Source organism: Solanum tuberosum, unplaced genomic scaffold (genome assembly GCF_000226075.1).
Source record: "Solanum tuberosum cultivar DM 1-3 516 R44 unplaced genomic scaffold, SolTub_3.0 scf00010, whole genome shotgun sequence".
In the NCBI taxonomy this organism is placed as follows: Eukaryota; Viridiplantae; Streptophyta; class Magnoliopsida; order Solanales; family Solanaceae; genus Solanum; species Solanum tuberosum.
This window is the reverse complement of record NW_006238936.1, coordinates 2,759,800-2,772,981: the sequence shown is the minus strand read 5'-3', so window position 1 is coordinate 2,772,981 and position 13,182 is coordinate 2,759,800. Positions and strand designations below refer to the sequence as shown.

The 13,182-nt window shown below is 33.7% G+C and overlaps 1 protein-coding gene and 1 non-coding gene across 2 annotated transcripts; one reads left to right on the top strand and one right to left on the bottom strand.

The window, feature by feature from the left end:
• Nucleotides 1-595: 595 nt before the first annotated feature.
• TRNAL-CAA (transfer RNA leucine (anticodon CAA)) lies at nt 596-679 on the bottom strand. The gene has a single exon. It is a non-coding gene; the product is annotated as a tRNA-Leu (tRNA).
• Nucleotides 680-763: 84 nt separating this feature from the next.
• Nucleotides 764-8,582, top strand: LOC102589157 (U11/U12 small nuclear ribonucleoprotein 59 kDa protein). Its single transcript, XM_006339582.2, has 10 exons — nt 764-852; nt 932-1,089; nt 3,532-3,877; nt 4,016-4,099; nt 4,413-4,478; nt 4,971-5,043; nt 5,660-6,042; nt 6,215-6,255; nt 7,900-7,989; nt 8,072-8,582. Exons 1-9 carry the CDS (start codon nt 847-849, stop codon nt 7,976-7,978), a joined length of 1,236 nt encoding a protein of 411 aa, XP_006339644.1. The 5' UTR covers nt 764-846; the 3' UTR covers nt 7,979-7,989; nt 8,072-8,582.
• Nucleotides 8,583-13,182: the final 4,600 nt, after the last annotated feature.

Genomic DNA, 13,182 nt, shown 5'->3' with positions numbered 1-13,182 from the left:
TTTAGTTCAACACTTGAACAAATATCTTATTTTTAATTCAAATTTGGTCAAAGAAGTAGAAATTGAAAAAGAAGAATTATTAAGTAGAATAAGATGAAGTGTATGAACAAGTTGTTATAGCTCCCCTTTGCATCATTTATCGTAGAATGAGGTAAAGATCATTTTTGACATTTTAAAATTTCATTCAATTTGATTTTAGTGGTTGTTTTACAATTACTAAATACAAATTTAAAAGATAAAGAAGGCATGATTTCAAAATTCAAAAAAATTAAGGGGTATAAGTATTTAGGATTCAATAAAAAAATAATTAAGTAAATAAATATATTACACAAACACGTTATTGCAACTCCTAAATAATTTAATTTAGGTTAACAAGTTAATCACATCTCCTCCACTCTTTCCATCATTGTCACTTATATTTTACAAACCCATTTTATTTTTATAAAATTAGTAAAACAAAAATAAAGAAGTAAAATGAAAAAAGTAATGTCAGATTTGAACCCCAAAAAAAATTAAGGAAAAAAACACAAGTTATATGGGAAAAAATAAAATTAGAAGTGAATTTGAACTAAAAAGATTTTTAAAAAAAAAATAATGTCAGAAGTGGGATTTGAACCCACGCCCTCTCACGAAGACCAGAACTTGAGTCTGGCGCCTTAGACCACTCGGCCATCCTGACTTTCGTTGTTTATATATTGATAAATTATTTAATTATCCATTTGTTATCTTCGTCCTTTTTATATTTTTAGACACCAAAATATAGAAGGCGCCAATCAAAGAACCAATTTTTGCTACCTGAAATCATCGATTCACATCTGCTAGGGTTTAACACTTCCTCAGTTGAAGATGCAGGTATTTGAATTTATTTACACTGTGTGTTCAATTTTCTAACATTTTCAGCTGATTTCAATTTCTCGGAATCAATTTTTAGTACCCGATGAATCAACCGGGGCCACCACTATTCGGACGACCGTTACCTCCGCCACTACCGGCTTTTCCACCGGCGTCAAGTGCTTTCTGGAATAGCTCCACCAATGTGGTTGATCACCTCAAAAACTTACACGACACCGTGAATCTGGCGACAGCTTTGTAAGTAACAGAAAGCTTAAAACTTTGAATGATGAAACACTATTATATACATTATTGAATGTGAATTTGTATGTGTTGCTCTATAGATCTTTCTGCGTTTTGAGTAGTCAGAAGGAGCTGGAAATGACCAGAAATAGAGAAGTTGTCATTTATGTTTGGAATAGATTTAAAAGGAAATAGTGTTACATAAAACATAAATGAGGGAGTAACAACAACAACATACCTAGTGCAATCCTGCGAGTGAAGTTTGGGGAGGGTAGGATGTATGCAATAGAGGGAGTAATAAAGGTGAATAAGGTGACAGTTCGGAAATGGTGCTAAAACTTTGATCTAGAAGCACCTATTATTTGCATTGGTTGAATGCAAATTTGATACCACCAGGGTGGCGGGAAGATAGTAAAGGTCCTCCCTCTACTCTTAACCAAAGTCTCAGAGTTTGAGCACAATGTTACCCTCTTGTCTTGTTGGGGTGTCCCTTATAAATAGGTATAGTCACGTCAATGGATTTTTTATATGGAGGATGCTTAAAGGAGGGGGAAAAGAATGCAACTTGATAGTGTTCGTGTTTAGGTCTTCTAGGTGTTTTACTTTTGATTATTTTAAGCAGTTAATAAGAATTGGTATTTTTTTTTAAAAAGAACTGGTTACATAGACTTGGTCATGTTAATTAGGGTGGAAGATAAGAAAGAAAGTCTGAGGAAGGTTCGGATGATGGGGCTAAAGTTCGATTCAGAAACACAACGATGTATTTAGCAGGCAAAAAATCTCGAAAAGCTCGACAGAATGAGAAGGAATTTTCTATGTGAAGGCAACAACAAGGATCATAAGTTTCACTTGGTTAAATGGGCAAAAGTGACACAACCTAAATCTCAAGGGGGTTTGGGTATCTAAGATCTTGCAGCTCACAATAAAAGCATGATGATGAAATGGTTATGGAGGTATGGAACTGAAGACATTGGATTGTGGAAAGAGGTGATCAAAGCTAAACATGGTGAGCTTACTCACTGGTCCACAAAAGTCTCAGCAGATGCATATGGAGTTAGTCTATGGAAAAGCATCAGTAAACTTTGGCCAGATTTTGCTGGGAACGTCACATTTGGAGTTGACAATGGATCTCACATCAAATTTTGGAAGGACATATGGTTGGGAGACACAACTCTGGGTGAGGAATTTCCAAGTTTGCACCTGCAGCTGAACCAAATTCTACCGTAGCATCCAACAGATTAGAAGACATTTGGGACCTAAGGTTTAGGAGAAACCTAAATGACTAGGAACTTAATTACGTATTTGGTCTCTTTGCCGAATTGCAGCCTTGCTCCTTTTCACCCCAAGAGCCTGATAGATTGAAATGGGGTAACTCAAGAAAAGGTCACTACACAGTCAAGGAAGGGTATCACAGCTTATGCTCAAGGAACTCAATGATTGACAAATGGCCATGGAAGCATATATGGAAGACAAAATTACCTACCAAAGTGATCTGTTTCAATTGGACTGCACTACATAACTCATGCCTCACACAGGATAATCTCTCCAAAAGGAAATTCCAGCTTGCTAACCGATGCTATTTCTGCCACAAGCACACAAAGTGTCAACCACTTACCCTTCGGGGTGGCCCAGTGGTTTGGCTTGGGACTTCCATGTTGGAGGTCTCAAGTTTGAAACCCCTTGCCAGCGAAAGCAAGGGGTTTGCCTTCTGGGTCGAGCTCGTCGCACCAAGCTTGCCTAGTGCGGGTTACCTCTCCTATGTGGTTAGCGAGCTATTGCATAGGAACAGGGGTAGAACCCTGTGCGCACCCAAATGGTAGCGGCTGCGGGTTTCCCTTGTCATCAAAAAAAAAGAGAAAAAGAAAGTGTCAACCACTTGCTACTGCACTGCCCAACTGCCTCAGACCTCTCGAATATGTTTTGTTACTTTTTTGGTCTTTCCTGGGTCATGCCTTTCTCTGCTAGGGATGCTCTTGAAAGTTGGAGTTCACGGGAAGTTGACAAAGCCATCAAGAGTATGTCGATGATGATCCCTGGTGCTATCTTTTGGTGTTTATGGACAGAGAGGAACAAAAGATGTTTTGATGGAATTTCAACTTCTAGAAATCTTTTGCGAGGCAGATGTCTAGTTAGCCTTTTTAGTTGGTCCAAATTGACCCCTATAAATAATTTAGAACTCTTCTTGGATCCTTGTAAAGCTTGCATCTTCTTGATTCCTTGAAATGAATCTACTTACTTCATCAAAAAAAAAAAATTAGCAGGCAAAAAAGAGATGGAATTTTTTAGCTAGGGTGAAAGATTAAAATATCTGAAAGGGGTTCGGAAAATGGTGCTCATAACAACTTTATTGTGTAACTAAAGCTTAGAACTTCAAATCAGTAGTATATGCATTATTGCATATGAATATGATAGTTTATGTGCTCCTGTTTATCTTTTGGGTTTTTGAAATTTGTGCAGGAAGAAGGAGTTGGAAATGTTAATTACGTTGAAAAACAAGAAAGAAAATTCTGAGGAGGGTTCAGAAAATGGGGCTAGTGCAGGCTCTGTTGATAGTTGTGTGAAGTTTATGGAGCATTCTAGGATCAATATGGAAAGCCAAGAATCGTTGTCGTTGGAAGCGGCTAATGCTTTAATGTCAAAATTGAGAGCTCAGTTGGAACCTTTTAGAGTTATCACAGATGAGATGGCCCCATGGGAGGAAAAATCTGCAACTGTTGGATTAGCAAATAAAATGCACAAGTACAAAAGGAACAAACTTTGGCGAAAGAGGAAGAGGAAACACATTGCAGAAAAGCTAGCAAAGGTGCTATTAAACCCATTTTATACAGCATTCCCTTTTTTTCATGTCTTCTGTATTTTTGGAATTTTAATCTCTAAGGTGTTTGTGACTTTGTGTTATCCGTTTTAGCATTCTGATTTGTGATGTCACACTTATCATTAGGAGCGAGAGCAATATGACCAAATTGATATGGAAGCTGATGAATGGAGGGCCAGAGAGATAGCCAAGGATATTGCAAAACGCAAGGTATTAATACTGAGACTGCATAGTATTAACTGCTATGAAATACTGGTTTAGAATTTCCATCCTGTTATAGAAAAAGTAGAGGTGGCCCTCTGTGTTGGCTTGTACTGCCTGGGTATGAACACTTGTGAAAACTTCTCAATCATTAGCCCAAAAACATTAAAGGAAAAAGAAATGGAGAAAGAGAACAATAAATAGCCAGATTGAATGTTCTTAGACAACAAATGTATCCCTTAGATTTTAGACACGTCTATTGATTACCTTCATCTATTCTTTTTTCTTCTGTATTGCTCAGTAACTTATGGTGTATCCGCAGGTTGAAAAGATGAAAGAAATAGCAAAGCTAAAGGCAAAAGAGGAGAAAAGGAGACTAGAATCTGAGGTGAGAATGATGGTTGCTTATTCATGCAACTGGACATGACTGTTGAAGTTCCCAAAGCTTTTCCACAACCAATGTAGCAATTTCTTAAGGATTTTAGAAACTTCTGAGAGTTTTGACATGGTGTGGCACCATATTTATCATCCAGTTCAGTGTTTCATGTGGTTGAGTTTTGCTCTTACTCCTCTTCCAGTAAACAAATTCTGCCAGATATAACCCTTGGAGACAGATATATATAGAAAGTGTGCAGTGAGGGTACTTGTAAATCATTAGGTAACCTAGCTCGACCCAAGCAATGCCCAAAAGTCCCATGCCTTTCTTGGTCGGACCAACCTAACCGTCACTCCCAAAAAGAAAAAAAAGTTCCTTTTCAATACCACAAGATATGGGAGGTTGGTTTACGGTTTATTTGAGATGACAACCAAGTAATATAATATTGTATGCCCTTTATTTCTGGGTATAATGATGTTGAGTCACTTCTATTTTTGCTTTCAGCTTGAGCTGGCATTGATAGTAGAGAAATTGCAAGAATTACGTTCCATGAGGGTTCAGAAATTGAAGAAGCAAGGTAAATATCCTAATGACGTTGATATGTCTTTGTGTTTCCTTTAGTTTATCTAACTTGTTTGATCCTTTTCCTTTTGAATTTATTATTTTTACTCTGTTTCTAGTGGGACACTTATATTTGTGGTTGAAATCTGCACCGAAGTAAAAGCATGCGGTGTTCTGCATGGATTGTTGAAACAGTTTGTAATGAATGAGTATTTTTTTATTCGTTAACTATAAGATGCTCAATAGGAAAATGAATTTGGTGAAAGAATCAGTAGTTTCCCTTGGGATTGTAATTTCTTTCTTAATGCTGCGACTGTGTGTGTATCATTTGGCAGCTTCCTCTTTTGCTTCATGAGTTCCGTGGAGAATTTAACCCAAATATGAAGTTAATGTGTCTTCAGTATGTAACTATTTTTATATGCTGATCTTTTAGCATCGATACTCAGAGAATGAGTGTTACTGCTGTTTTTCTATAAACCTGTAAACATTTGGCTTTACAGGATGACAGGGTAGAAACCCTTGTCAAAGATACTTTCACTGTCTTTTACCCTCAGTCTTGTCTATCCCCTTTGGCCCCAGAGACATGCCTTCTTCAGTCTTAATTTCTAAACATCTTGTTTATCCTTGAATAGGTCACTTTCTCCCTGAGGAGGATGACAAGTTTCTAGAAAAAGTAAGAGCTGCAGTCGAGGAAGAAGAGCGACAGGCAAAGGCAGCAGCTGATACAGCTGCTGCTAAGGATGCAATTGCAACCGCTGAGGTATCCAGGAAAACAATTCAAAGTCAAAGACCAGAGCCCGGTGACCTGCATGCTAATACTGATGACGATAAAATAAATCCAGACCAAATGACTGTGGATAAAGATAAATCAGGTCCTACACCTGTCAATGAGTTGGAAAAAGTTGGATCTAAAGGGCTAGGCTCAGCCAGCTTACACGATTCTGTGGCAAATCTACCAATGGAATTTTATCACTATTACTATGGCAGTAATCATGATTTGGGAACGCTTATAGAGGTGAATTTGGCTATTGTCTTGTTAATTCTTTGCTCTGCAGTAGATTTGCATTTCTCTGTCATTGTGATTGAAGGCCCATTCTGTTCTTTCTATGTTAATTATGAGTTGTTTTTGCAAGAAGAAATGTCAAAGTTGATTATGCTTGACATGAAACCTTTTCTTTCTTCTATAGGTAAGAAGAACATGGGATGCATACATCAGACCTGGAGGAAGGTAAATATATCTTGCTAAATCCTGCTAGTATCCCTTTTTGGACTTTTTGTTTAGTCCACAAAAGCAAAAGTTGCATTAGTCATTTCCTTATCCACCAAGGTTTTCACTAACAAACAAGCAGCAGACGTAAGAGGAAAAAAAGGTTGAAAAGGAACATCTCATGACTGCATTTGTTGGTCAGATGGACATCTAGCGTAGCTTCATTCATTAATAGTCATTATTCTCTCGATGCTTACATCAATCAGTCCTTAACTCCTTATCAAAAAAAAATACCAATCACATTTTTAACACTGTTAGGGGTTCGTTTGGTACAGTGTATAAGAATAATGTTGAATAAAGTATATTAGTAATGCTTGCATTAGTAGTGTTTGCATTACTAATGCTTGCATTATTTCTTATACATTGTTTGGTTTGATGTATTAAAAATAACAAACCTTGCATAATTTTTATTTTAAAATGTTTGTTTACAAAAATGTCCTCCACACTTTTTAGTTTTGCATACTTTCTATGCAACAAGGTTCTTTTGCTTAAACATTGCAATAAAGTTCTTTACTAAAATGTAGCTAGCTCTTCTTCTTTTTTTTCCCAAAATAAAATTAAATATTTGTTAGTATTTTGAATTCTAAACTTATTTGCTTATCAAGTAAGGGACGAGATATTAATTAAGAACTTGGAGTATTTTCGTGTTTAGCTCCAGGGTCATAAGAAAAAACATATTGATCTCAAGAGGAAGAATGTATGATCAATGATGCCTAATGATTAGGGGGTTAATATTAAAAATTGAAAGGAATACGAAGTTGAGTGCTGATAATTCAGAGTAATTGGGTTCAATAATTGTTAGGTAACAACTGAGAGAGAAAAGGAGTAAAATATTTTAAAAGGGCTTTGAGGGTAGTTTTGTCATAGTTAATCTAATGCAAGTGTTAAAATCCTTTGTATTACTAATACCTAGAAATTTATGGTATTAGTAATACACACCACAATACACTATAGAGTGTATAATTATACATAGCATGAAAAAGTATACCAAACAAAGTACTATTAATACACAGAACTAATGCATGCATTAAGTTTGCTAATACACTCTACCAAACGACCCCTTAATATTCTTGCCTAGATATACCCTTATTACCACCGCACTAGTTTTAAGATTTTGGCAGTTCACTTAAGCATGTGATTTAACATTTTTAACTCACTGCCACTAAAAGAAAAATAATGAGGTTGGAAGATCATATCAAAGAATCATTTCAATGTCATTATCAAAGTATAATTAGGATTTGTTCTTGGAATCGGCTGTGGTAATAGAATCCAATCGTGCAGTAATCCAACTGAAGGTCCAGCTTGATGCAACTAGTTGTGATTGGCTCACTGCTTTTGAATTGTTGAAAGTATGCCCTTTTGCAAACAAAATATGAAGTCATTTCTATTCGACCACTGATAAAGAAATGTCCTTGCTATTTACCCTTTAGTGTCTTCTGCGCGAACTATGTTCTCCTTTTAATCATTATTCTCTTTGGAGTCACTTTCTTTATACTAACAAAATGTAATTCTTTCCAATTTCTCATGACCAGTTATGTCTGCATATGCCAAATAACAGGTATATCTAACACCCACCCACCCCTTAATCTTTGTGTGTTGATGCAGCCGAATACCTGGGCACTGGGTCCAGCCACCACCTCCAGCAGATGCGATATGGGCATCCTACCTGGCGAAGCCTAAATGACATTTTTATAGGTGGTTTCCTAGTGCCTAAGCATTGCCTTTGCAGATTGTCTCGTTTGCTGGCTATCCTACTAAATTATTCGTGATCTTTCAGCATTGCGCCTTTGATGCTTGTGGAGGACATCAAGACACGGACAAAAAGGCTTGTGCCTAATTTCTCTCTCTCCCCCCTGATCAACAGAACTCCAAGGCAAACATGAGGGACTGACTTTGTCTGAAACAAGGTTAATTCAAGTGCAATACTGTACAAGGAAGACATTGATCATTGCTAGGAGACCAGACATGCCATAGTAGCTACTAGCTACCATATTGATGAATTATTGCCTCGCAAGTCTTACACTCATCAATAGCAGGCTTTTGTTATTGTGTATCGCACCCATTGGGGGTGAAGCTAGATATAAGGGGGTTCAAATAAATTTCCTTCGTCAAAAAAGTATATATTATGCAAATAGGGTCAGAATGAATTTATTTGGATATATACAAACAGTTGAATCCCTTTGACCCAAGTACAAACTTTAGGGTTCTTTGGTAGGATGTATAAGAATAACACTACATAAAAGTGTATTAGTAATGCTTGCATTAATTTATATAGATTATTTTTTATACATTGTTTTGTTTTGGTATATTAAAAATAGTACGCATTCTATAATAAATATTTATTTATAAAGATATCTTCCACAATTATGTCTCATGGAAAATATGTAAAAAAAAAAGGTTTTGAGGGACACTGGGGTTTGTCTTTAACCATGCTAATGCTAATGCATGCATTAAAACCGCTCGCATTACTATTATCATGAATTTTCATATATTAGTAATACACACCTCAATACACAATAGTGTATAATTAATGTAAGCATCAGTTATATACTTCTTTTATCCAATAATAGTTGTATACTATTGACTTGACATACACCTTTAGAAACAATAAATAATAGGGGTAGTATTACTATACTACCCTTTGAATATATTAAATTGAATGCTTTGAAAAATATATTAGATATTGAATAGTATTAATATCAAGAGTAAAATAGACACCGAAGGGTAAATTATCTCTTGATTTTTCAAACTGAAAAAGTATTGTTGGACAACTACTTTTAGTATAGTGAACAAGTAAAGATGAACTGAGGGAGCACCAAACAAGGTACTACTAATACACAAAACTAATGCATGCATTATTTTTTTAATACTATACCAAATGACTCTTAATAAATTGTTTTAGCTCATAAGCTCAAATCTAAACTGTGGAATTTTAATATATATTGTTTAATCCTGTAGTATATATTTCTGGCTCTGGAGCTTTGACATTGATACCCATTTTTAATTGTATATAACTTTCCTAAATCCCATAGTGTTAGACCTTAAATTACATTCTATTCCTACTCTTTTTTATTTTACAAAAATCCCTTAAAAAATCAACAATTCGGATACATAAATTGTATTCAGATACATTGTATATGATACATTATAAACTTGTCTATTGCGCTTAATATGGAATATTAATTGTATATAACTTACCTAAATCCATAGTGTTAGACCTTAAATTACATTTTATCCCTACTCTTTTTCATTTTACAAAAATCCCTTAAAAAATCAACAATTTGAATACATAAATTTTATCCAGATACATTGTATATGATACATTATAAACTTGTCTGTTGCGCTTAATATGGAATATTAATGTAAAACTAATTTTCTTTCCCAAAATAATGCAAAACTGATTTTCTATTCCCACAAATCACGCAGTGCTGATTTTCTTTTCCCACAAATCACACAGATTGATTGATATCAATCTGTAACAACTTCACAAAATTCAAAAATCAAATTTTCATCTTCTCTGTCAATTTAAAATCTTGAATCTCAAATCCGTCGTTGTAAATGATTGGACAAACGATTCACGATTTCGAATCATCAATTCGAAATCGTTAAGTATAATAAATCGTTGAGTAATTTGAATTCAATGCATCACACAAATCTGATTGGACAACCTTGACTGTTGCTAACATTGCTAACAAGATCCCTCTGTCAACTAGTAAGTTTCTATTTCCATTTTCATCTTTCGTTTATTAAAATTTAATTTGATTTATGAAAAGTTAATTCATTTCTTGTTCAGAGAAAATTAATGAATCTGAGAAGTTGCTAACATTGCTAACAACACATATTTTTTTAAGTGTAGTTGCAGATGCCAATATATGCTTCATAAATTTCATTTAACATAGTGGTAGAAAGAGTACCATGCTGCGTCTAGACTTTCAAAAAACAAAATCAATTTTATATATATCCATTCTTATGAGCATTATATGACATTATTTGAGATTACAAGTGATGAATAAAACACTTCACAACATCCTTAGAATCATTACACCAGAGAAACTGAAAAGGAGAGCTTATGATTAATTGTCAGATGAAGCAGTAGCAATTCAGCCTATTTAATAAAAAATAAGATGTACCATCAATCAGAGCCTTTCTAAATTGGGGTTGTTGATCAAGTGAAGCGCATATGCAGCGTGTTGAACCATATTGTAGTTAATAAACTTCAAGTTTAATTGCTTGATGTTGTACAGACTGCAGTGTTACCTGAAGCTTTGGTACTAGAAGGACTAAAACAAAACAATGGCCATTACCTTTGGACATTTTTCTTCGACAGAAACAGAATCTAGTGATCAATATCAGATAAAAGTCCAGAGTCATTGTTTTGTTTGTCATTTTGATGTGAATATGTAAGTCATGATACATTAGTGGTAAACAACGCACGTGTATTGTAATTTTGAATCTATGGATTATGATGTGGTCATTATTTTGTATCTGGATGGAATTTGTGTAAAAATGTATCATCATAATATATTGTATATGATACATGTAATAAATGGATTAACAATTGAGATGGATCAAAGACGTTTTGAATATCGAGTGTGTGTATCACAAATTCGTATAAATGTATCAGAGTTCACACTTATTGTGTATATTGTACATATAAATAGTGTAACAATCAAGATATGTAAATTACTTGTTTTTATCGAGAAACAAGTGTGGATGATACATAAATATATATCCATCTTGGATTTTGTTGAATAGTTGTATCATTGGTTATTGTAATGTATCTGGTACATGTTATAGGATGGCTACAAAATTGTGTCGCTATGTGTTAGTTTGATGCTGGAAGAAAATACATTGTTTGCCTTAAACGAAAAATATGTAATTGTGGTAGATTTCAACTAGACGAGATACCTTGTGGACATTGTGGAAAAAAAGATGCATTACTCATGATACATTACTATTCCTAAAATATTTAGTAAATTGCTAAGTATTGTAATCCTATCAAATACATTAGAGAAGTAAAGATTTTTAGATCGATATATTACTGTGTGGTAGTTATTCAGTATCATATACATATAGTTCTAGTTTGCCAAAGAATGAATATGTATCATATACCTATTGTTGGATCTGATACATAGTGCTCCAGGTATAGAACATTATGATTTATGTATCAAGATTATTATTGGGTAAATGTATATATACATTGCATTCTAAGTTGGGTAAGACTGAACAAATATTAAAGAGTGCAGATACATAACACACAACTGATTTGTTACTAGCTAATAACTTTTAAAATTTGAGTAAGATTGATGATACATTAAAGAACTTGATACATGTAGATGATACATTAGGTAGTGTTTATGTATCAACAACATTTATATTGAATATGATAAAACTAATTGAATATTCAACAACATTAGAGTTATGTATCTACACCTTAAATATGAATATGATACATTGCATAAAACAAAAGTTATGGCACTAACAAAGGCTAATTTAAAAATTAAAATAAACGAGATACATTGAAAATCAACGAAGGCAATATACATTAGTTTAAGAAACAAAATCAACAAAATACATTAAAATCTGAACTCATATATATTATAAAGGATGAACAACAAAAAATCAAAAAAAATCAACAATTGATCTGTTGAAAGCAAAAAAATGACGAAGAAATCCCCCTACACTTTTATCTTTGCTCTATATCAACTTTTGTATCTTTTTTTCACTGTCAACCATGGAAAGTGATTTCACCAGCAAAAGAGGATCCCTGGAAATGATTTTGTTGCAAGGAGCAATGAGGAAAAAGAGGATTGAGGGAGTGAAAATAGGAAGAGATTGAGGGGTGAAATAGGGAGATATTAAAGGAGTAAAATTAGGAAGAGAAACGTGTGTTTTGAGTGTTGAAACTTTATGTATTCGGAACAGTGTTTAGGAGCAAAAAGAGGGATTTTGGAGATATTTTAAAATGGTAGGAAATAATGAAAATTATGAAAAATAAAGGTATATATTTAAGTAATTTATCCTTTTTAATTATATGTGATATTAGCAGAGCACATTTGTACATGTTCAACTTCAGTTGATAAGTAATTGTGGGAAGAATTATAGATCTTGTTAATTTACTTGGGATCGTTTGATGTGCATACTTGTTATGTTGATACTACAGAAATGGTTTACGATAAATAATCAAACTATTGTTATATAATGAAATAATAAAAGGGATTGATATGCAGAATTTTATTATGCATGAATTACTTATTTAGAGGCAATGTCTATAAATAGTTTAATATTTGTATTGATAATACACTAATTTTTAATATACATTATATTTCGCATAAAATAAGTACAAGCGTTATAATTATGCAAGAATCATTTTCTCCTTCAGTACAAAATAAGTGCAAGCGTTGTTATATATTTGTACAAGCAATGCTGGGATTAGTTATGCTGAGATTAGTTATGTTGAGATTAATTTTTATTATTTTGTTTGGCCTGTCATATTCACAGTTATATACTCCCTCCGTCCCATTTTATATGATGTACTTTGATTTGGCACAAACTTTAAGAAAAATGGAAAGACTTTTAAAACTTGTGGTCCAAAATGAATGATAGAAATTTGTGTGGTTGTAAATCATTTCATTAAGGGTAAAAAAGACATTTTATAGGCAAATTGTTACTTAAAATAGAAATGTGTCATTCTTTTTTGGACTGACTAAAAAGGAAAGTAAGTCATATAAATTGGGACAGAGGGAGTAGTTATATTCATTGCATAATTTTTAAGAATAAGTTGTTTGTTTACAAAAATACTCTCCCCCTTATTTAGTTTTTCTTTTTACTTTTTTTTTACAAGCTTTAGTTATTTATTCTTAAAAATAAAATTTTCATTTTATTTAG